At 45.9% G+C, this 24,182-nt stretch overlaps 1 protein-coding gene and 2 long non-coding RNA genes across 7 annotated transcripts in view; 1 reads left to right on the top strand and 2 right to left on the bottom strand.

Moving 5' to 3' along the window:
* The window catches only part of LOC126985587 (intermembrane lipid transfer protein VPS13B-like), a 29,970-nt gene extending 11,408 nt beyond the window's left edge, over positions 1-18,562 (top strand). The window contains exons 11-21 of one of the 4 annotated variants that reach the window (XR_007738824.1): positions 1,061-1,239; positions 1,336-1,532; positions 4,986-5,126; positions 5,311-7,199; positions 8,041-8,550; positions 9,213-9,350; positions 9,904-10,053; positions 11,623-12,451; positions 12,893-13,084; positions 14,325-17,251; positions 17,357-18,562. Coding sequence is in view for 2 of the 4 variants with exons in the window: in XM_050840743.1 (XP_050696700.1) it covers positions 1,061-1,239; positions 1,336-1,532; positions 4,986-5,126; positions 5,311-7,199; positions 8,041-8,550; positions 9,213-9,350; positions 9,904-10,053; positions 11,623-12,451; positions 12,893-13,084; positions 14,325-16,648 (6,549 nt within the window). In the remaining 2 variants the exon portion in view is untranslated. Of the gene's footprint in view, positions 1-1,060; positions 1,240-1,335; positions 1,533-4,985; positions 5,127-5,310; positions 7,200-8,040; positions 8,551-9,212; positions 9,351-9,903; positions 10,054-11,622; positions 12,452-12,892; positions 13,085-14,324 lie in introns of all 4 variants that reach the window. The other 3 variants (XR_007738823.1, XM_050840744.1, XM_050840743.1) reach the window with 3 other exon arrangements.
* LOC126985588 (uncharacterized) lies at positions 2,317-4,271 on the bottom strand. Of its 2 annotated transcripts, none has more exons than XR_007738826.1 (3): positions 3,785-4,271; positions 3,389-3,487; positions 2,317-2,590 (listed from the first exon to the last, which is right to left on the bottom strand). It is a non-coding gene; the product is annotated as an uncharacterized LOC126985588 (long non-coding RNA). The 2 variants fall into 2 exon arrangements; XR_007738825.1 differs by lacking the exon at positions 3,389-3,487 and adding an exon at positions 2,690-2,788.
* Positions 18,563-19,993: 1,431 nt separating the features above from the next.
* Positions 19,994-22,534, bottom strand: LOC126985589 (uncharacterized). The gene is made up of 2 exons (XR_007738827.1): positions 20,489-22,534; positions 19,994-20,328 (listed from the first exon to the last, which is right to left on the bottom strand). It is a non-coding gene; the product is annotated as an uncharacterized LOC126985589 (long non-coding RNA).
* Between the last annotated feature and the right edge of the window lie 1,648 nt (positions 22,535-24,182).

The following is a 24,182-nucleotide window of genomic DNA, read 5'->3' as shown; positions in this document are numbered from 1 at the left end:
AGCGTTGGATATAGTTTGCGAGTTTTGGTAGTTGTTTACGCCCTTCTGTGCCTCTCTACAACCACCCCAACCCTCCGTAACCTTTCTACACATGCAAACATCATCTTTTGCTCCTCGTTGTTTTCTTGCACCTCTCTACTTCTTCCTACACCATCTTCCTAAGCCTTCTAAACCCTTCTACACTCATGCAAACATTGTCTTTCGCTCTTCGTTTTCTTGCATCTCTCTACTTCTTCCTACACCATCTTCCTAAGCCTTCTAAACCCTTCTACTCTTATGCAAACATTGTCTTTCACTCTTTGTTGTTTCCTTGCATCTTCTTCCTTCACACTCTTCACCCTCCTTCACCCTTCTACACTTATGCAAACATTGTCTTTCGCTCTTCGTTGTTTCCTTGCATCTTCTTCCTTCACACTCTTCACCCTCCTTCACCCTTCTACACTTATGCAAACATTGTCTTTCGCTCTTCGTTGTTTCCTTGCATCTTCTTCCTTCACACTCTTCACCCTCCTTCACCCTTCTACACTTATGCAAACATCGTCTTTCGCTCCTCGTTGTTTCCTTGCATCTTCTTCCTTCACACTCTTCCCCCTCCTTCACCCTTCTACTCTTATGCAAACATTGTCTTTCGCTCTTCGTTATTTCCTTGCATCTTCTTCCTTCACACTCTTCACCCTCCTTCACCCTTCTACTCTTATGCAAACATCGTCTTTCGCTCTTCGTTATTTCCTTGCATCTCTCTATTTCTTCCTACACCATCTTCACCCTTCTACAACCATTCCTAAGCCTTCTAACCCCTTCTACACTTATGCAAACCCTCTCTTTCACCCTTCTTTATTTCCTTGCATCTTTCTTCTTCTTCCTACACCATCTTCACTCTTCCACACCCTCACTGCAAGCCATTTCCAGGAGTAGTTTTATGACCCTGGTGGTAGTTTGACCCTTCCTCTTTACCATGAACCCAAAGAAACACTCATTAGAACCTGACTGACCCCCTCTTTGACCTTTAGAAATAACTGATGTGAGGAGGGAGTGTCTTATTATGCCGACCGCCTTGCAGGGTTGGCAGAGGAGTAAACTTGAGCAGCGGGCGAGGAAAAGAGAGAGGGAGCTTGTGGCAGAGGCTGCGTCGACCGAGAGTGAGCCGTCCCCCCGCCACCACCACCCACACCACCGCCACCGCCACCCCGCCGGCGACACAAACTCAGAGTCACCATCGGAAAAGGAGATTGAGGATGGGTGAGTGTGGAATTCGAACCTTTACGAAATTGAGGACTTCTTTTCAAATCTTGTTATTCTCTTCTTATTCTGTGCCCCCCCTCCCCTCCCCGCCAGGTATGAGGGGTCCGAGGAGGGGTCCGTGTGCGAGGGGGGCGGCGTGAACCCCTCCCAGCCGCGCATCCTTCCCCTCCTGTACGTGGTGGTGTCGCAGCCCCATGCCTTCCTCTCCTGCCAGCCCTTCAAGCAGAAACTAGACGTATCCTGCTTCAACTTCATCCTCCGCAGCGTTCTCAACGGATTCTCGGTAAAAGGTGAAGTCTATTTTATTTATTTATTCCTTTTATTTACCTAGTTTAGTTAGTTAGTTAGTTAGGTTTCTTTAGTACAGTAGAGGTGTTGTTTTAACCCCTTGGATGCGGATTTCCTACAAAAAGACATTTCCAAGCTGCAGGAGTGGAACAAAAAGTGGCTGATACAATGCAATGAAGAAAAATGTAGTCCTGCACCTTAGGAGGGGATATCCAGCACACCAATACCACATGGGAAACACTCCACTATCCACCACAGAGGCAGAGGAAGACCTGGGATTGTATGTTACCAGGCTACCAGTGAAGGGATATCCAGCACACCAATACCACATGGGAAACACTCCACTATCCACCACAGAGGCAGAGGAAGACCTGGGACTGTATGTTACCAGGCTACCAGTGAAGGGATATCCAGCACACCAATACCACATGGGAAACACTCCACTATCCACCACAGAGGCAGAGGAAGACCTGGGACTGTATGTTACCAGGCTACCAGTGAAGGGATATCCAGCACACCAATACCACATGGGAAACACTCCACTATCCACCACAGAGGCAGAGGAAGACCTGGGACTATATGTTACCAGGCTACCAGTGAAGGGATATCCAGCACACCAATACCACATGGGAAACACTCCACTATCCACCACAGAGGCAGAGGAAGACCTGGGACTATATGTTACCAGGCTACCAGTGAAGGGATATCCAGCACACCAATACCACATGGGAAACACTCCACTATCCACCACAGAGGCAGAGGAAGACCTGGGACTGTTACCAGGCTACCAGTGAAGGGATATCCAGCACACCAATACCACATGGGAAACACTCCACTATCCACCACAGAGGCAGAGAAAGACCTGGGACTGTATGTTACCAGGCTACCAGTGAAGGGATATCCAGCACACCAATACCACATGGGAAACACTCCACTATCCACCACAGAGGCAGAGAAAGACCTGGGACTATATGTTACCAGGCTACCAGTGAAGGGATATCCAGCACACCAATACCACATGGGAAACACTCCACTATCCACCACAGAGGCAGAGAAAGACCTGGGACTATATGTTACCAGGCTACCAGTGAAGGGATATCCAGCACACCAATACCACATGGGAAACACTCCACTATCCACCACAGAGGCAGAGGAAGACCTGGGACTATATGTTACCAGGCTACCAGTGAAGGGATATCCAGCACACCAATACCACATGGGAAACACTCCACTATCCACCACAGAGGCAGAGAAAGACCTGGGACTGTATGTTACCAGGCTACCAGTGAAGGGATATCCAGCATACCAATACCACTACCACATGGGAAACACTCCACTATCCACCACAGAGGCAGAGAAAGACCTGGGACTATATGTTACCAGGCTACCAGTGAAGGGATATCCAGCATACCAATACCACATGGGAAACACTCCACTATCCACCACAGAGGCAGAGAAAGACCTGGGACTGTATGTTACCAGGCTACCAGTGAAGGGATATCCAGCACACCAATACCACATGGGAAACACTCCACTATCCACCACAGAGGCATAGAATGACCTGGGACTGTATGTTACCAGGCTACCACTGAAGGGATATCCAGCACACCAATACCACATGGGAAACACTCCACTATCCACCACAGAGGCAGAGAAAGAATCGGGACTATATGTTACCAGGCTACCAGTGAAGGGATATCCAGCACACCAATACCACATGGGAAACACTCCATTATCCACCACAGAGGCAGAGGAAGACCTGGGACTATATGTTACCAGGCTACCAGTGAAGGGATATCCAGCACACCAATACCACATGGGAAACACTCCACTATCCACCACAGAGGCAGAGAAAGACCTGGGACTATATGTTACCAGGCTACCAGTGAAGGGATATCCAGCACTCCAATACCACATGGGAAACACTCCACTATCCACCACAGAGGCAGAGAAAGACCTGGGACTGTATGTTACCAGGCTACCAGTGAAGGGATATCCAGCACACCAATACCACATGGGAAACACTCCACTATCCACCACAGAGGCATAGAATGACCTGGGACTGTATGTTACCAGGCTACCACTGAAGGGATATCCAGCACACCAATACCACATGGGAAACACTCCACTATCCACCACAGAGGCAGAGAAAGAATCGGGACTATATGTTACCAGGCTACCAGTGAAGGGATATCCAGCACACCAATACCACATGGGAAACACTCCATTATCCACCACAGAGGCAGAGGAAGACCTGGGACTATATGTTACCAGGCTACCAGTGAAGGGATATCCAGCACACCAATACCACATGGGAAACACTCCACTATCCACCACAGAGGCAGAGAAAGACCTGGGACTATATGTTACCAGGCTACCAGTGAAGGGATATCCAGCACACCAATACCACATGGGAAACACTCCACTATCCACCACAGAGGCAGAGAAAGACCTGGGACTATATGTTACCAGGCTACCAGTGAAGAGATATCCAGCATACCAATACCACATGGGAAACACTCCACTATCCACCACAGAGGCAGAGAAAGACCTGGGACTATATGTTACCAGGCTACCAGTGAAGGGATATCCAGCCTACCAATACCACATGGGAAACACTCCACTATCCACCACAGAGGCAGAGAAAGACCTGGGAATATATGTTACCAGGCTACCAGTGAAGGGATATCCAGCACACCAATACCACATGGGAAACACTCCACTATCCACCACAGAGGCAGAGGAAGACCTGGGACTGTATGTTACCAGGCTACCAGTGAAGGGATATCCAGCACACCAATACCACATGGGAAACACTCCACTATCCACCACAGAGGCAGAGGAAGACCTGGGAGTGTATGTTACCAGGCTACCAGTGAATGGATATCCAGCACACCAATACCACATGGGAAACACTCCACTATCCACCACAGAGGCAGAGGAAGACCTGGGACTGTATGTTACCAGGCTACCAGTGAAGGGATATCCAGCACACCAATACCACATGGGAAACACTCCACTATCCACCACAGAGGCAGAGGAAGACCTGGGAGTGTATGTTACCAGGCTACCAGTGAAGGGATATCCAGCACACCAATACCACATGGGAAACACTCCACTATCCACCACAGAGGCAGAGGAAGACCTGGGACTATATGTTACCAGGCTACCAGTGAAGGCGAAATCCGTGGCAATCGCAGTAAACGGGTTAATGAAATGTATCGATTTTCAACTGGCAGGAATTTTTGAGGACTGAAAATTAGTTTAAATTACTGACAAAAAAGAAAAGAAAAATGGAGTCTAGTGTCCTAAGTGGTGATTGTGTAAACCAGTGAATATACTTTTTATTTATTTTTTTTCATCAGAGGACACGGCTCAAGGGCAATAAAAAGAGTACAAAAAAAGAAAGACCGCTACTCGCCGCACTTAAAGGTAAACTATTTTCTACCTTGCAGCGAGTGAGTCCAAGCAGCTGCCGTGTCCTGAAGACTACTCCACGTCCTGGCTGGAGACGAAACCCGGCGACCCGCACCCCAAGACAGGCATCCCTCCGGCCCTCCTGGTCATCTCCGCCACTGACTTCCTCCACAAACCAGGTAACAGGGTGAAGGGTCCTCTCTCTCTCTCTCTCTGACTCTGACTTTAAGCCTTTTTGTTTAACTTTCCGACTTTATTCTTAAGGAGTGTCTTGTTATTTTCCGCTACCTATAACTAACCTAATAAAGCCCACATGGTTGTCCTGGTTACCATAGTCTGACATCCTTTCCGTTCCCTTCACAGCCTGCATCAGTGTGGAGGTCGGGCGGCCAGTGCGATTCTTCCTCAGTGAAAGTCGTTGGCAGCAAGTTGTCCACGTCCTCAACTCCCTAAAGAAGGTTCTCCCGGCGGCTGCGTTCAGTAAAGACATCAGACTCGCTCATCCTACGTCGGCCGAGAAGAAGCCTCACGCCTCCGAGCCCTCCACCCCAGAGAGGCTCCGACAAGCATTAGTGAGCCTTGACAGCATCTCGTTCACCACCAGTCAAATCGTCATCAACTGGGAGGTGGTGAAGGAGCACAAAGCGAAAAGCGAGATCCACAGTAGCATCTCCGGCGTCAAGTTCTGCATCGCCACATCCCGGAAGCGTTCACCCACTACCCAAGGCAATGACACGCGACCGGACATCATCTCAGACGTCACCGCCACGGCAGACATCTCGGACCTGCAACTGAAGACCGTCTACCACTCACAGAAGCTCCAGCCGTTCCTTAAACCATGGACCGTATCTGGGGAATTCAAGTTGCTATGGCTACAGTGGAGTTCCCAGCCGTATGTCGAGATTAGGGTCGACACGGAAACGCTGACGATTGATGTTGGCCCTGAGCACCTCTTCTGTTTCAAGGATATGTACCGCCATGTCACCCCCTTCCTCGAGGCACAATCCAACCAAGCCCCAAGACAACCATGGCATCAACAGGGTAAGGACGAACACCAACATGATATTCTGTACCAGGATGATCTCCGCGCAGGCATCTTCCAGTATGTGAGTCTTGCCCTGGAGGACCCTAAGCCGTACCAGGTGGTGTTCGACAAGATGGCCGGGACGATGGTGTGGTGTTATCCCGAGCCCCGGACACTCACAAGGGTGGACATCTACCCCGTGCCGTTCATCGCTGCCTCGGAGTACAGCACCATGGTGGAGACGGACCCCAAGGAGCAGGTGCTGTGTGCCCTCCAGTACTTTGACTCCCTGCGCGACACCTTCATCACCTACCGCCAGTTCCATCTTTCCGAGTCCAAGTTCTGCCAGCTGGACCTTCCGAGCTTTTACGAGAAGCAGCACATCGCTGTCTCATCCATCTGGCGGGTCTGCATCGATTTCTCCGAGGACGATAGTGGCTCAGACGACGGTTTAATTGTCGTGTCACCGGGAGCGCTGGCGGCCTGCATGAGAGTGGACTCCATGTTCTCCGTCGACCTCCTACCCCGAACGCAGGCTGTGGTCAACTTAGGCCAGGTTCAGGTCACCATGTTAAGCCACCTGGCACTCACTGGGAAGCGTCTACCCAAGGAACTGCGATTTTTTACCTACGACAGGCTAGCACCCGAGGAGCAACCATTCATGACCGTCACCCTAGAGAACACCTTCCTGCGCAGCTACGTGTGGGCGGCGGCGCTCCACACACAGGCCGGCGGGTCGGTGAAGGCAGACGTGCTGAGCTACTCTTTCCTCACCAACAGCTGCCTCCTGGAGCCCACCTTCCTGGAGGCCAGCGTGGTGCGGCAGGAGGCGGAGGGCCCGGACAAGCCCGCCTGCGTGGACTCCTCGGTGACGGTAAAGCCGCTGTTCATCCACATCAACCAGTCGGTCATCCACACCCTCAACGTGGCGCAGGAGGGCTGGGCGCAGGTGTCGGAGATCGTGGCGGACGTGGCTGCCGGGCCGAACACAAACCTGATCAAGAAGGCGCCGATGATCTTCATGACGAACTACCTCATCTGTAATGACACGCTTGAGACCATCAGGTTCGGGCAGGTGGGCACGGAGGAGAGTATCTTACTAGCCTCGCGCAGCCTCCACCTCTACTGCTGGAGGAGCCACAAGCTGCCCCCCAAGCTGCAGGCGTGTGTGGAGGGCGGCAAGTGGAAGTGGTGTGACCCTTTCTCGCTCGACGCCGATGGACCGCAGGTAAACACTCATCTTCTTATTCTGTTTGCCCAGCCTCCTTATTTCTCCGTATTCCTTTTTTTTTTATTTATTTATTTACAGCACAGAGCCATTCAAGGGCAACAAAAAGATGATGTAAAAAAAAAAAATCATGCTAACTGTTGCTCTCATTTAGCGATAAGTATAGAGTGGCCAAAAGAGAGGTCAATTTCGGATGGAGAGGCGTCTTAATGCACTTCATTCAAGTTTATTTAATCTGAACTGCATGTATGCATTGCCCACAGGAAACATTATCACTTGTAGAAATGTTTACTGGTACACTCGGCCCTCAATTCAACGGACCCCGATTTAACGGATTTCGGATTTAACGAACCACAAGATCTCAATGGACAAATATCTTCCTCCCTTTTAATCCGTTAAATCGAGGGCCGAGCGTATTCACAAGCTCACATACACGCACACACACTCACAATATTAATCTGGGGTGTCTAATTCTTCTTAGCCAATAATAAAATTACAGTTGTCCCTCAAATAGTACAGTTTCCAATAGTTGGGTTTTGGTTTTATGTGGATTCTCTAAGAAGATTTTTTAGGATTTTTAACTTTCCCGACGAGCAGGAAATTTAAAAATCCTAAAAGATCTTCTGTGACAACCTGTATAAAACCAAAACCGAACCTTTTTTTTTTTTTAACAACAAAGGAGACAGCTCAAGGCCACAATAAAAAGTAAACAATAATAAAAAATAAGAAACCCCGGTACTCACCACAAAAAGAATTCAAACTATTGGAAACCGTACTATTTTAGGGACGACCATAATGATAGTAAGAAGAAGAATGATGATAAACTCTCGTCCACTCACAGGTCCACACCATCCACCACGAAGGCCGCCATTTCCACTTCCTCGTGTCGGTGGAGCGCCTCTCACCCACGCAGAAGCTCATCACCTTCTCCGGGCTGCTCTCCGTCGCAAACTGCCTCACCGAAGACCTGGAGTTCCGCATCATCGAGTCCACCACCAAGGAGAAGGACTCACCGAAGCACACCAGCACGCACACACTTCCGAGCCGCTTCGTCGCGCCCTCATACGTAGGCGACGCACATGGGGTCCGAGTGCGTCTCCTTGGAAGTCCTACGGTGTGGTCCGGGGAGATTCCGATATCCTACGAGCGCACGAAGGACTCGGTTTTGGTCAAGATCGCGCTCAAGGTGAAGGGCGAGAGCATCCTGGCGTGGTGTCGGGTCCTGCGGCAGAGGATTGGGGGCGTGTGGAGGCTCCTGGTGGTGTTCAGCCCTCAGTATATGGTGCGCTCACATCTCCCGCGGCCCCTCATCCTGCACCTCACCACCCCCCCGGACACCAGCACATCCCAGGTGAAACACATATGGACTTTTTTTTTTTTTTTTTTTGTTTTTTTGCCAAGATAGAAGATGCCAAGATGATTAAGAAAAGGGATGCTGAAGAAGATAGGATAAAGAGGGGATGCTAAGAGAAGAGAAGAGAGTAGGAGAGATGGAGATGAGATTGAGAGGGATGCTGGAAAGGGCTTGAAGATGAAAATGAGAAAGGGTTATTTTTTTTGTCCTTCTTCTTCCTCTTCATTCTTAGTCCGTTTTCTCTCATTCTTGGGGTCAGACATGCGATAATCCTCCTCCATCTTTCTCTATTCAGTTCTAATCCTTCCTCTGCCTTCCCTGACTTCTATAATTCTTTAACAAACACTCTAACTTCACCTCTCCACCTGGTCCTCCATTGCCCTTACTTCTATAATATTTGTGATGCCATTCTGCTACATTAACCTTTTATTTCGATCTATAATTCTTTAACAAACACTCTAACTTCACCTCCCCACCTGGTCCTCCATTGCCGTCAATTCTATAATATTTGTATCACCATTCTGCTACATGAACTTATTATTTTGATCTATAATTCTTTAACAAATGCTCTAACGTCACCTCTCCACCTGGTCGTCTGTCGCCCTTACTTCTATAATACCTGTGTCGCCTTTCTGCTACATGAACCAATTATTTCGCAGGTGGTTGTGAAGGGCCGAGGCCACACCCACACCCTCCACTGCGACAGCTCAGCGACACACCACCTCACCTTCCAGCTGAACCCAGAATTTGAGGTGTCCAGCCCGCCCATACCCCTCTCGCGCAGCATGTCGGACCAGGTACTGAGACGCTGGATGGTTTTGCTGATCTGCACACACTGTTTTAATTGATCGCTTTACCAGGAAAAATATTATTAAAATATTATTGGTAGAACTCTTTTTTTTTTTTTTGTGTGTGTGTGTGTGTGTGTATGTGTGTTACTTCATTTTGTGGCTCAGAAAAAAATATTAATGGTGGAATTAATTATTTACGACTCTTGTGCCTGAAACTATTCCTTATATGACCAATAGAAAGAAATGTTAATGTTAGAATTTATTTTTTTATTCTCTTGTACCTAAAACTTCTTAATCTATACTTTTTGTGGCCGTCAGGAAGAAAGACTTTTGGTAGAACTATTAATATTACCTTTCTTTCGTCTTGATGTCTTGCTTTTATTCCTTTCGTGGACCTGAAAAAAAAATCCATTACTAGAACTCAAATCTTTGCTTCTCATGTGCTTCAAACTGCTTACTTTTCCTTTTGTGGCCATTAGGAATTAATACCATTACTAGAACTCAACTTTTTACTTCTCTTGGGCCTGAAACCATTGACTATTTCTCTTGTGTCCCTCAGATCCGGTTGTCGCAGAGCCAGGAGGCCGTGGACATCTCACAGTGCCTGCAGCAGCTGTTCGAGGGGCCAGAGGACAGGTGGCCATACATCGATGCCCCGGACTTCATGGGGGACGTCCTGTTTGCGGACCAGCCCAAGATTGACCTCCAGGTACTGATTGGGGGACAGCTATCACTATCTACACATTCCCTTAGCTGTCATCTCATGATTGTGTACCCTAATCACTCAGCTATACATTCCCTTGGCATAGGAGAGGGTTAGGTAGCTTCAGTTTAGTTAGGCAGACAGCTCCTCCTCCTGCTACGGGGGCTTCGTGGTGCAGTGGGTAGCACACTCGGCTCACAACCGGGGGAATGGAAAAATTTGGGCTGCTTTTCCGATACCTTACGCCCCTGCCCACCCAGCAGTGAATGGGTACCAGGTATTAATCGGGGGTTGTGTCCCGTCTCCTGGGATCTGTTTCCTTCTCCTATAATTCCTTCCCCTTCTGTCTCTCCCCGGCGTATGACCACAGATGTTGCGCCGACTAAACAAAACTTTCCCTTGGCATAGGAGGGGGCTGGGTAGCTTTGGTTTAGTTTAGTTAGGCGGACAGCTCCTCTTCCTGCTACTGTACACCCTCTTAGCTGTCTAGCCTCTGTTCTCTGTCCTGTGTTTTATTTTTATTTTTTATTTTTTATTTTTTTTTACAGCAGAGGAGTCAGGTCAAGGGTATAAAAAAGGAAACAAATGTGGAAAAAAAGCCCGCTACTCACTGCTCCTTATCCTCTGTCATGGATCCGTCCTATCACTGTTTTGTCTGCTCTGTACCTTCATCTGTCTGTCAAGTCTGTGTGAACTGTCAGACAGCTCCTCCACTGCCTGCCACTGTCCTCCCTCCTAGCCTTTCTCCTCTCTATCCTCTCTCCTGTCACTATTCTTTCTGTCATCTTCCTTAATCTGTTTCTATAGGTAGTGACCAAAGCAACGCAAATAATGAAAGTGTTAATTAAGGGCTGTATTACTAAACATTTCGTCGCCCAAGTTCACCTATTTGACAAGGCTTTCGTAGGAGTTGTGGGCATTTCCAGGAGTAGTTTTATGGCCCTGGTGGTAGTTTGACCCTTCTTCTGTACCATGAACCTGAAGAAACACATATTTGACAAGGCTTTCATAGGAGTTGTGGGCATTTCCAGGAGTAGTTTTATGGCCCTGGTGGTAGTGTGACCCTTCTTCTGTACCATGAACCTGAAGAAACACTCATTAGAACCCGACTGACCCCCTCTTTGACCTTTAGAAATACCCGATGTGAGAAGCCAAATGTCTGATAATACCAACCTAAATGTTTGTTTTTCTGCCCTAAGTTCCTCTCCCATCACCATTCTGTCTGTTCTCTTCCTCAATCTTTTTTACAGTTAGTGACCAAAACAACACAAATAATGAAGGTGTTAAATGTTTGTCTCGTGCCCTAAGTTCCTCTCCCATCACTATTCTGTCTGTTCTCTTCCTCAATCTTTTTTACAGTTAGTGACCAAAACAACACAAATAATGAAGGTGTTAAGTGTTTGTTTTTCTGCCCTAAGTTCCTCTCCCATCACTATTCTGTCTGTTCTCTTCCTCAATCTTTTTTACAGTTAGTGACCAAAACAACACAAATAATGAAGGTGTTAAGTGTTTGTTTCTGTGCCCTAAGTTTTGCTAAGTCCGTGTGTGTCAGTATGTTTATTGTCATTTTCACAGGTTGGATTCTCAGCCCTGTACCCTTACTGCAACACGCTGGTGGTTGACATCCGGCCCTGGGCGCTGCTGGTCAACCACACTGGCATTGAGATCGTGCTTCAGGAGGTCGACGCCCCAAGCTGCTGGTTCGTGCCGCCCGGAGCCGTCTTCGCACCCCCTAAGCTGGACGGGCTCTTCACCATTGGCCTGACTGAGAAAGAACAGCACTTCCACACCTCGCCACTTCAGCTGTCGAAGGAGGATCGGTGGTATAGCCTCAAGTTCGAAGGGAGGATACCACGGGAGGGAACGACGTGTCTCCGCATCCCCACGCAGGACAAAGTGTACTTTATAACGCTACTTTCGACATACCAGGAGAACATTCAGGTCATGCATCTCGTGCCGACGTACTCCATCACCAACAACACTCCGGAAAGCCTCACAGTTCGCTCCATGTACGTCTACGCCGGGGAGAACAAGATCCAGCTTCCCGTGTCCTTACCAGCTGTTCCGCTCACACCCAAACCCAGCTCCGAGGACATGGTGGAGGTGCCGTTACTCCTGTGGCATATCCTGAGGGACCCCGGTTCGTCCAGCTCAGATGAGGAACTTTGCTGCGTACAGATAGGTCAGAACGGGTACCAGGCGCATCCCGTCGTGGTTCAGGATGCTCCCATAGACCAGCGTAGGACCTTCACCCTCCCCAGCAGGAGCAGCGTCGCCCCCGTGCTGAACAGGTCCTTCCTCCTGACCTGCCATAAGCACCGAGGTCAGGTCAAGATGGTGGTGCAGGAGGACCCGGCGCCACAGATGGTCATTCACAACAACACCGGCGCACTTCTCATCCTCGGTAAATCTATGCCCCGTGGGTCTATAAAAAGGGAACTGGTCACCCATTTCTATTTGTATGTATGGAATTTGTGTGTAGCGAGCTCTTTTGTTTTCTTGTGATGCTAGAAGGTTAAGTTAAGTATGGAATATATTCAGTATCACAAAAGTAGGTGAAAGTATCATAAGTAATTGTGTCTATTGGTCGGAGGGAGACACACTTAATTACTTACGATACTTAAACCTAATTTTGTGATCCGGTATATATTCCGTACTTAACTTAACCTTCTGGCATTACATTCTTTCTGGACTTATAATTTTTTTTTTAATTATTTGAGCAGCGAGTAGCGGGCTTTTTTTATTATTGTTTACTTTTTTGTGCCCTTGAGCTGTCTCCTTTGTTGTAAAAAAAAAAAAATGTACTTGATTTTCTGTGTGTGTTCATATGTTCGTGCACCCCCAGGCCAGAGCTCACCGAAGGAGGAGGGAATCATGGAGGAGGAGCTGGACACGTTCGCGGCCATGCCCTCTGTGCCGCCCAACAAGTCCGTCCACTACACCTTCCCTTACGTGTCGCAGAGGTTCCCGGAAATCCTCGCCAACAACATCGCGTACCCTCGACTCCACTTCTCGCAGCCTGACATCCTTAACAACGGTGAGAGGGCGTGGAGGTCAGAGGGACATGGTTGGGGTATAGTGAACTAACCCCTCTTGTTTTCCTTCCTATGCTTGCCTTTCCTCCTCGCTAAATAGATTCCCTTTGAGTTAGTTGAAATGTGTAGTTGTGGTCATTTCTTTTCTTCTGTTTTTTCTTCCTCTTTTTCTTCTTCTTTTGGTATAGTAAACTTAATTCACCTCTCTTGTTTTCCTTCCTTATGCTTGCCTTTCCTCCTTGCTAAATAGATTCCCTTTGAGTTAGTTGAATTGTGTAGTTGTGATCATTTCTTTTCTTCTTCTGTTTTTTCTTCCTCTTTTTCTTCTTCTTTTGGTATAGTAAACTTAATTCACTTCTCTTGTTTTCCTTCCTTATACTTGCCTTTCCTCCTTGCTAAATAGATTCCCTTTGAGTTAGTTGAATTGTGTAGTTGTGGTCATTTCTTTTCTTCTGTTTTTCTTCCTCTTTTTCTTCTTCTTTTGGTATAGTAAACTTAATTCACTTCTCTCGTTTTCCTTCCTATGCTTGCCTTTCCTCCTTGCTAAATAGATTCCCTTTGAGTTAGTTGAATTGTGTAGTTGTGGTCATTTCTTTTCTTCTTTTTTCTGTTTTTCTTCCTCTTTTTCTTTTGGTATAGTAAACTTAATTCACTTCTCTCGTTTTCCTTCCTATACTTGCCTTTCCTCCTTGCTAAATAGATTCCCTTTGAGTGGTCATTTCTTTTCTTCTGTTTTTCTTCCTCTTTTTCTTCTTTTGGTATAGTAAACTTAATTCACCCCTCACGTTTTCCTTCTTATATTTGCCTTTCCTCCTTGCTAAATAGATTCCCTTTGAGTTAGTTGGAATGTGTAATTGTGATCATTTCTTTTCTTCTTTTTTCTGTTTTTTCTTCCTCTTTTTCTTTTGGTATAGTAATCTCACCTCTCTTGTTTTCCTTCTTATGTTTGCCTTTCCTCCTTGCCAAATAGATTTCTTTAGTGTTAGTTGAAATGTGTAATTGTGGTCATTTCTTTTCTTCTTTTGCTTTTTCTTCCTCTTTTTCTTCTTCTTTTGGTATAGTAAAGTCACCTCTCTCATTTTACTTCCTCATACTTTCCTTTCTTCCTTGCCAAACAGATTCCCTTAGTATTAATAAGTGAGTGTGTGATTGTGGTGTAGCAGGCTTAGAATATTTACCATCTCACTTCTTCCTCTTCCTCGTTTTATTTTTCTTCTCAAAAACCTCCCTTCCCTGTTCCAGCAGAGACAGAGGAGGTGCTGTGGAGCCAGGGCGTGGACATCCAGCAACACTACGACCAGTTTGTGAGCATTCCAGGGCATGGGGACGTCAAGGTGAGAATGGAACGCGTTGGACACACATCACACATCTTCATTGACCCTGTGAGCCGCGTGGAGGTCTCAGCGAGGGACATACGCAGCAGAATCGCGGCCGAACCTTCCCGTGGCCGTGTTGCAACGTCCACCAACAAGGGCCGGGCTATCAAGGAGAAGGAGGGTGTGATGCTGGAAATGGAGAACGCCGCGCTGCCCTCTGATCCACATGCCGAGGACTCAAGCCCAAAGGAGACCAGTGACGACGAGGGAAAGGTGACGGAAATTGTGATGCCGGAGGTGGTGGCAGTCAAGAAGGAGGAAAAGTCGACCACGGTGGTGTATTGTGCGTTCATTTGTACTCAAGTGGTGCTGGTTCTCAAGGACGACGTGACGGACCAGGAAAACATCTCGGAGATCCTGAGGGTGACCTGCGACAGCTTCATCATCAGCCTGAGACCTAAGATCGACCTCACAGAGAAGTTACGCGCGTTGGACTACCGGGTTAAGGAGCAAGTGGAGATCGTGTTCTTCGTGGGCGACATACAAGTGGATAACCAACTCCATGTGTGCGGGAAATACGACTTCCCGGTGATACTTATCCGCCAGGACCCCGATGCAGCCCCGAAACTGTCCCCGCTAGAACCCATTGAGCGTGCGATACAGATGTCCCACAATAACGCACTCTTCACCCTCTCCCTAGTCCTCGAGCCGTCACCCGCCAGAATCTGCATCCACGCGCTCCACATCCGCCTCAAACCGATCGTTCTCTACGCGGAGGATGCGGTATTTTACTCCCTAATGGATATCCTCTCATCATTCCTCCCTGTGCCGAAACAAAGAGTGCGGGAGGTCAGGGAGAGGAGGGAGGAGGAGGAGGAGGCTTTACCGGTTGTCATGAGGGTGCCAAAGGAAGTACTCACAAAGTCAGCCGCAATGACACGTCCGGTCCACATCTCCAACCTGATCGTCGAGCCGCTCTCCCTCCTCCTCAGCGTCCACGCCTCCGTCAAGCTCTACGTCGCGTTAGACCGGTCACCGCTACACTTCAGCCAGTTTCAGCGCTCCGAAATCCTCACCACAAGCTACAGTCTCGGGCACAGTCTCACCATGCACTACCTCTCGGGCGCATTGATCAGGGCCGGCTGGGTGGTGGGCTCGCTGGACCTCCTCGGCAACCCTGGGGGATTTGCACGCACGGTAGGATCTGGCATGAGGGACTTCGTGCAGCTGCCTTACGAGGGTATCCTGCAGGGACCTTGGGCCTTCATCGCAGGGGTGACGCACGGCTCGCTCTCCCTCGTTAAGCATCTCACAGCAGGTACGGTTGTGTCGCTGACCAACCTGGCAAGTTCAGTGGCGCGCAACATGGAACGTCTCTCACTGGACCAGGACCACGCACGACGCAGCGAAGCCAGTCGCCGAGACCACCCCAACGGCCTCGTGCAGGGACTCACTCAGGGCCTCTCCTCCTTCGGGATATCTCTCCTGGGTGCTATCGGCGGGTTGGCCCACCAGCCCATGCAGGCACTGATGACGGAGGGCCTCACCCCGAGCAGCGTGGTGGGTGGCGTGGGGAAGGGCCTGGTGGGCATCGTCACCAAGCCCATCGGGGGCGCCGCAGACCTGCTGGTGCACACCGGACAGGGGCTGCTGCAGGGGGCAGGGTGGCACCAGGAGCAAGTGCCACGATTCCAGCCTGTCCTTGAGCCGCATCGCATGGAGGTCAACGCTCCGCTCAAGCTGGTGTGGAAGCTTGTTGCAGCACTGCCCGAGGAGTGCCGCGCCGTGCTGGCCGCGGTCGACGCCACACACTTCACTCCGGCCGGCTCCTACACCCCCGTCACCGTCCTCCTCACTCCCCAGGTCCTCTTCATCCTGGGTGTGGAGGAGGACGCCCAGCAGCACGCCCTTCCCCTGGCTGAGGTCACCTGGCGGCCCCACCCTGCTGACCCAACGCTGATCTACATAGACAAGGTCATGCCGGAGCCTAAGCCGCAGAACCCAGACATGGAGCCTGTGAGTGGGTGTCCGGAGAGGGTCGCCGATTACGTCCGCAGCACCTGCAGCGAGGGGGTGGACGGGACAGGGGTGGGGCTGGACTCCTCGCCGGGGTCATCAGAAGCTGGGGATGGGGCGCCAGGGCACCTCACCCGCATCAAGCTCTTCGTGGCGCCCCGCTTGAGGTCGGCGCTCCTGGCTGGCATCAACATTGCAGCGCGCGCCAGCCAGGGTCGAGGGTTCATTGTTTAGCAGGTTTGTGATGTTGTGTAGTCCGGTTTCTTTTTTGTATCACCCGATTTATTTCTTATTTTCCTTATTTATTTGTTCTTGTTTATTTTTCTTATTTATTTGTATTTTTATGGAACCCCTTTGGATATAGTTGACGTGAGGTGGAAGCATTTGAATTTACCCACCACTGACTCACCACACACAGAACCAGACGTCACTTGAAGAACCTCCTTTTTAGCGACTGGTGATGTGCGAGTTAACTGTTCAGTGTGTGATGTATGTTTTGTTTAACCAGGTGTGGGAGGAAGAGAAAGTGCTGAGCAAGTGGAATGAATGTAAGGTGACTGATACATAAGGGTGGACACAAGAGTAGACAAAGCTTAAGAACTACTGAGCAATCTCCCTCGTAAACACAGTAGGGAAAGTTTTTTGTGCAGTGCTGAATGAAAGGTTGTGTAAATGGATTGAGAGGAATAGGCTACTGGGTGAGGAACAGAATGGTTTCCAGGTTGACAGGAGAGCTGAAGATAGTGGTTGGTATTACAAGACACTTTGCCATATCACACCAGCTATTTCTAAAGGTCAAAGAGGGGATCAGTCGGGTTCTAATGAGTGTTTCTTTAGGTTCATGGTACAGAAGAAGGGTCAGACTACCACCAGGGTCATAAAACTACCCCTGGAAATGCCCACAACTAATACGAAAGCCTTGTCAAATATGTGTTTCTTCAGGTTCATGGTACAGAAGAAGGGTCAGACTTCCACCAGGGTCATAAAACTACCCCTGGAAATGCCCACAACTAATACGAAAGCCTTGTCAAATATGTGTTCTTGGGCGGCAAAATGTCTCATAATACGACCCAATATGTTTGTGGTGAATGAACTGACTGAAAGGAAAAAGAGAGCAGGAGAAAAGTCATACTAAGGTTAGATATACAGAAAGCTTATGACAAGATTAATAGGGATGTGTTGGTAAGAGTGCTGGAAAAGATTGTGAATGTGATTAGGAGTTCGTATGCAGGTCGTAATTAATTAACTTTTTGCTACATAACCGTAAAATTCAACCCAAATTATCCTTATACCCTCTCATTATTATTAGGGTCATTAGGATATACCTGGTCCAAGTATTTATTTATATTTTTGGGGAGAGCAAAAAACGTAATCATCTTGTATTATGTAGTTGAAGGTTATGGTAGTGTAGCCTTTTTGTGTGTCTATCCATGGGCTGTGTATTTGCATTTACTGTTGTGCTATCCCTCAATCTCTATCTCTGTCAATTTCTTCTTTTTTTCTTCTTTTTTTCCTTCTATTTTTGGGGTCGAACTTGCGATGATTTTTCTCCATTTACATTTACTATCATACTATCTGTCAATCTCTATCTCTCAATTTCTTCTTTTTCTTCTATTTTTGGGGTCGAACTTACAATGATCCTTCTCAGTCTTCCTCGACCCAGTGCTGATCTCCTTCAATTTCTGTCTCTCTCTTAATTTCTTCTTTTTCTTCTTTTTCTTCTTTTCTTGGGGTCGAACTTACAATGATCCTTCTCAATTTCCTCAACCCAGTGCTAACCTTCAATTTCTGTCTATTTCAATCTGTCTATCTATTTATCTTTCTTTGTATTTACTGTTGTGCTATCCCTCAATCTCTATATCTGTCAATTTCTTCTTTTTCTTCTTTTCTTGGGGTCGAACTTGCGATGATCCTCCTCCATCTTGCTTGACCCAGTGCTAATCTCTGGCAGTGTTTGTCTATCTCTGTTAATTTCTTCTTTTTCTTCTTCTTTTCTTCTTTTCTTGAGGTCGAACTTACAATGATCCTTCTCAATTTCCTCGACCCAGTGCTAACCTCCATCAATTTTTGTCTGTCTCTCTCTCTCTCTCTCTCTCTCTCTCTCTCTCTCTCTCTCTCTCTCTCTCTCTCTCTCTCTCTCTCTCTCTCTCTCTCTCTCTCTCTCTCTCTCTCTCTCTCTCTCTCTCTCTCTCTCTCTCATCTATAAGTAACCATCCATTATATAAAGTTCAAATCCTAACCCTTGAAAAGCCCATAATAGGTGCTCGGCCAAACCTAAGATCAACACTCCATCATCTTCATCCCAAACTGTTCATCTCTTCTTCCATTCACCTGAGTGGCAGTGTGTCCCTTCCTCACCCTTCGACGCAAGACTACGCAGGGTTACAGTCGTTCCTATCTGGGGCCATTTTCCTGCTAGCTAGTGTACGTACCACTCCGATCTTTACTTACGTATCACCATAAAATTACTACTTCATTTTTTATTTATTTATTCATTATTATTTTCTTTCAGTCATATGTTTAGCTTTTTCTGTAGGACTTTTCCACATGCAGTCTGTTGATGATTATCCTCCTGTTCATATATTCCAGTTCGTAAGTGCTTCACAATATTTAGCTTTTCGTAATGATTTTCCATAGTAATCTGTCCATTGTTAATCTCCTCTTCATATATCAGCCTTTCTGTTTAGCGTTTCTCAACTCGTCCGCTGCAGTTGGCACAGATTTGGCCTTCACTGGTAGCCTGGTAACACACACTCCCAGGTCTTCCTCTGCCTCTGTGGTGGATAGTGGAGTGTTTCCCATGTGGTATTGGTATGCTGGATATCCCTTCACTGGTAGCCTGGTAACATATAGTACCAGGTCTTTCTCTGCCTCTGTGGTGGATAGTGGAGTGTTCCCCATGTGGTATTGGTATGCTGGATATCCCTTCACTGATAGCCTGGTAACATACACTCCCAGGTCTTCCTCTGCCTCTGTGGTGGATAGTGGAGTGTTTCCCATGTGGTATTGGTATGCTGGATATCCCTTCACTGGTAGCCTGGTAACATATAGTACCAGGTCTTTCTCTGCCTCTGTGGTGGATAGTGGAGTGTTCCCCATGTGGTATTGGTATGCTGGATATCCCTTCACTGATAGCCTGGTAACATACACTCCCATGTCTTTCTCTGCCTCTGTAGTGAATAGTGGAGTGCTTCCCATGTGGTACTGGTATACTGGATATCCCCTCCCAAGGTGCATGACCACATTTTTTCTTCATTGAATTGTAGCAGCCACTTTTTGTTCCATTCCTGTAGCTTGGTAATGTGTTCTTATAGGAAATCCGTAGTCAAGGGGTTAAGAATCTTCCATGAGCATTCTGTCTATATATTTAGGTCCATGGCTTTATAATGTCCAGCTTTTGATGATTTTCCACAAGCAGTTTCTCCACATCATCTCATCTCTTCCGCCTCTCCACATCACTGCCACCTCCCCATTCTCCACTTCACGGCATTCACAGTGTTCATCCTCCCTCGAGAGTCTTCACCCACTGTTGGTATTACTGTTAGGCCCTAGGTGTTGTTGTTTATATATGTCGTTGCATGTGTGTGTGTGTGTGTGTGTGTGTATTTATGAAGAAGGTACTGTAGATTATAACTGTGATAACGTGTGTGTATGTGTGCGTGTATGTCAGAAATTATTATAGCTACGTTGTGTATAGGATTAAATGCCACTGTGGGGATGTTAGATAGGCTTGGGATATCTTCAAATACTACTAGGGTTGAAATTGCCTCAACCTGGCCCTTCCCTTCCATTGGTTGACACTCAAACCCACTAGAAATAAGGGTCTCATAATGGCATTGATTCACTAAGTCTGTTCAAAAGCTAAATGATCTATGAAAATGTGTAGTCTTGGGATGTCTTCGGGGTTGAATCACCTTGCTCTGACCCTTCCCTTCCATTGGTCGACACTCAGACCCACTAGAAATAAGGGTCTCATAAAGCCAATGATTCACTATGTCCATACAGAAAGCCTAACGATCATCTATGAAAAAATTATTAGTCTTTGGATATCTTTAACATTAGGCTTTGAATCACCTTGCTCTGACCCTTCCCTTCCATTGGTCGACGCTCAAACCCACTAGAAATAAGGGTCTCATAAAGCCAATGATCCACTAAGTGTCTGTACAAAACCCTGAATGATTGTCTATGGAAAAATGTGAGTATACTTTTGTTAACACATTCATAGAGGTTGATGTTCGAACCCACTAGAAATAAGGTCATCTGATACTGCTATGATTCACTGTCTGTACAAATGCTTAATGGTCTATGGAAAGGTGTGAGTATACTTTTATTAACGAGTAAGTACGCACAACAGGTAAACTTCCGTGTCATAGAGTAGACGAAATGCCGACGTCCGTTGATTCCGACGAACGCAACCTGTGAAATATTTTTGGAAACTTGAGTGAATGGCATAACTTTTAAGGCATGTTGTGATCCTCTTCCATGATTTCGATCCCTCTGGTACTGCAAGATGTGTGTCGGATACCTTTACCCAGCACCTAGATGTGTTTATTTACGTATGCACTCGTGTATGGCTGCAGAGACAAGACGTTGATTCTATGATTAGCGTTGATATAAAAAAGTTCCTCTCACAGAATTTCTCACCCAGCACAAATTACCTGCATTTCACTGTGTTTGTAAGTGTGACCAAGAAACACCGACCAATTGAAAGAAAGTTATGTGTATTTTCTTTACTAATATCTTTTTATCTCTCTTTCTTTTCCTTATATTAATTTTTATTCATGTTCCTGTGTTCATAATGGCTCAGCTTCCCGTAAAGAGTCTATTGATAGTTCACATTTTAACCAGAGCAGGAGCCAACACAAATCCAAGCCAAGAATACTGTGAAATAATCTTAACCCAGCAGCAGCGGGGATCACGATTCTTAATGGTCCCTCTAAGCGAGAAAAATGAGAAAAAAATCATCACTCACACAAACCATTTCATAATACATATCAGCACATTTGTGGTCAGTTTATGTATCATCTATTTTGGGAGCTTTATATCGTGGCACAAATTTGGCACGTCGCTGCTACACGGTAAAGCCACAAATTTGGCCTGTCGCTGCTACACGGTAAAGCCACAAATTTGGCCTGTCGCTGGTGCACGGTAAAGCCACAAATTAGGCCCGTCGCTGCTACTGGGTTAAAAGTCAATGTATGTCTGCTATAACCCGATTGTCAGGTCCACATATTCTCACACAATTCACATCTCACACACCCACACTTGGCGAGGCTTCCACGGAGGTTGTTAGTATTCCCATGGGTAGTTATATGAGCCTGGTGATAGTGTGCTAACGCCTCTACACTATGGGCATGAAAAAGCACTCCTGAGAACCTGACCAACCTCCTTTGAAATTAGTCGTCATGTGCGCTGGAAAGTGTCAGAATAGGGACCTTATTTTTATTTATTTATTTATTTTATTTTTTTCAGCAGAGGAGACAGTGCAAGGACGTAAAAAAAAAGAAAACAATAATAAAAAAAACAGTCCGCTACTTACTGCTCCTGAATAGAGTACAGTGGAGAAATCAATGTTACCTCCCCGGCATCCTTCCCCACAGCACACAGAAACACAGTAAGCTTAAACCAGGAATCTATACATATGTACGCCAATCTGTACGCACCTTTCCAGTTAGTACGGACACCAGGGAGAAAAATAATCAGAAAATAGGCTTAAAAATGGACGATCGCCGGAATATTCATAGATAGCCATATGGTATTTTGGCAACTTTATTTTTATGGTTAATCTAAAGTTTGAGTATAGTTTTCTGCCCTGATCCTTGTGTTTACGAGAAGGATGAATACAAACTGGCAGGCATACATACATACATACAATATACTTTATGCCTATGCGTATATATAGGAATTTACGTTTCAACTCGATTATACAAACTTAGTGATTACGTATATGTGTGTTTGTAATCTTCTGTGTTTGTGCTGTATTGATATCCTTGTGTGTGTGTGTGTGTGTGTGTGTGTGTGTGTGCCTATGAAGCCTGAAGCACATTTGTTATCCAATTTTTGTCACTGAAAGAGTTTATTATACATATTATTTTGCATACAATAAAGTATACAAAATAAATACACTTGTGACTGCCTTATACAACCGACCCTTTGATTATTGTGGATTTGTATGATTTTTGTGTCTCTCTCTCTCTCTCTCTCTCTCTCTCTCTCTCTCCATCTTTTTGCTAAACTGTCCAATCTTTTTTTTTAGGCAAAGGAAGAAGAAAATAATAATGGTAATGATAATAATGGTAATAATAATAATAATAATAATAATAATAATAATAATAATAATGAAAAGAAACAATACTGCTACTACCAATAATCTCTCTCTCTCTCTCTCTCTCTCTCTCTCTCTCTGCCACGTCTTCAAGCTCCAGAAATCAATAATGCAAGTTGTCCTTCGCAAAGTTTTGGGGGTGACGAAACCGATTAATCATGTGTGAGAGAGAGTTCTAGATGCTCTCTCTCTATCTATCTATCTATCTATCTATCTATCTCTATCTATCTGTCATTATTTTTAGTGGTAGTGGTAGTAATATTATTCTCATTATTATTATTATTATTATTATTACTCTTATTATCTTTCTTAATTGCTTAGAAATAAAAGACAAGTAAGATAGTTTAGAAAAAAAGAGAGATTTTAATAAGATTGATTGACTGATTGATAGTTTATTAATTGTTGCAAGTAAAACATCAAAGGAGAATTAAGGGAGGAGCATGCCATCCCAACCCCCAGGCAGTACATAGGAATAAGAAAGTAATTAACATATGAAAATTCAGAGGTCAATCAGCTTATTTATAAAGGACGAAAAACACTAAAACAAAACAAGAAAATAACATGTATAATCCAAAATCCCAATATCCACACCGTCAAACATCCGTATAAAAAAATATTACAGTTTAGCAAAAAGTAGAACATTGTAAAAAGTTAGACAGAAAAAAACATCTCTCAAATTATTCTAAAGGGCAATAACCACTAAAACAAAGGGAGAAAATAACGTACGTGGCCTAAAATAACAATGTCCACGAAAGAGAAATGCATTAACCGAGAAAAAGTAGAACATTATAAAAAGTTAGGCAGAAGAAAACCGCTCCTAAATTATTCTAAAGGACAATAACCACTAAAACAAAGCACTAAAATAACGTATATATACGTTTGAAATAATTCCTTCCTACCATTGTATCTTTTTAATTTCATGTATTAATAGTTGTATAATCACACTCTGTCCTGCCTGGGGGTTGGGATGGCATGTTCCTTCCTTCTCCCTTGTTGTTTACCTGCAACAATAAACTATCAATCAATCAATCAACATCAGTAAAAGAGATAAAATGGAAAAAAAGAGGAACATTGTAAAAAGTTAGACAAGAAAAAACAGCTCTCAAATTCTTCTTGAGGGCAATAACCACTAAAATGAAGCAAGAAAATAACGTACGTGGCCTAAAATAACAATGTCCAAAAAAAGAAAAATGCATTAACCGAGAAAAAGTAGAACATTATGAAAAGTTAGGCAGAAGAAAATCAGCTCGTAAATTCTTCTTGAGGGCAAAAACCATTAAAACAAAGCAATACAATAACGTACGTGACCTAAAATAACAATGTCCAAAAAACAGAAATGCAGAAACAGAAAAAGTAGAACATGATTGATTGATAGTTTATTGTTGCAGGTAAATATAAAAAGTTAGACAGAAGAAAACATGCAGCCCTCAATTTATTCTGAAG

This window comes from Eriocheir sinensis, chromosome 59 (assembly GCF_024679095.1).
Source record: "Eriocheir sinensis breed Jianghai 21 chromosome 59, ASM2467909v1, whole genome shotgun sequence".
Classification (NCBI taxonomy): domain Eukaryota; kingdom Metazoa; phylum Arthropoda; class Malacostraca; order Decapoda; family Varunidae; genus Eriocheir; species Eriocheir sinensis.
The sequence above is the reverse complement of the archived record's forward strand: the minus strand, read 5'-3'. Positions and strand labels throughout refer to the sequence as shown.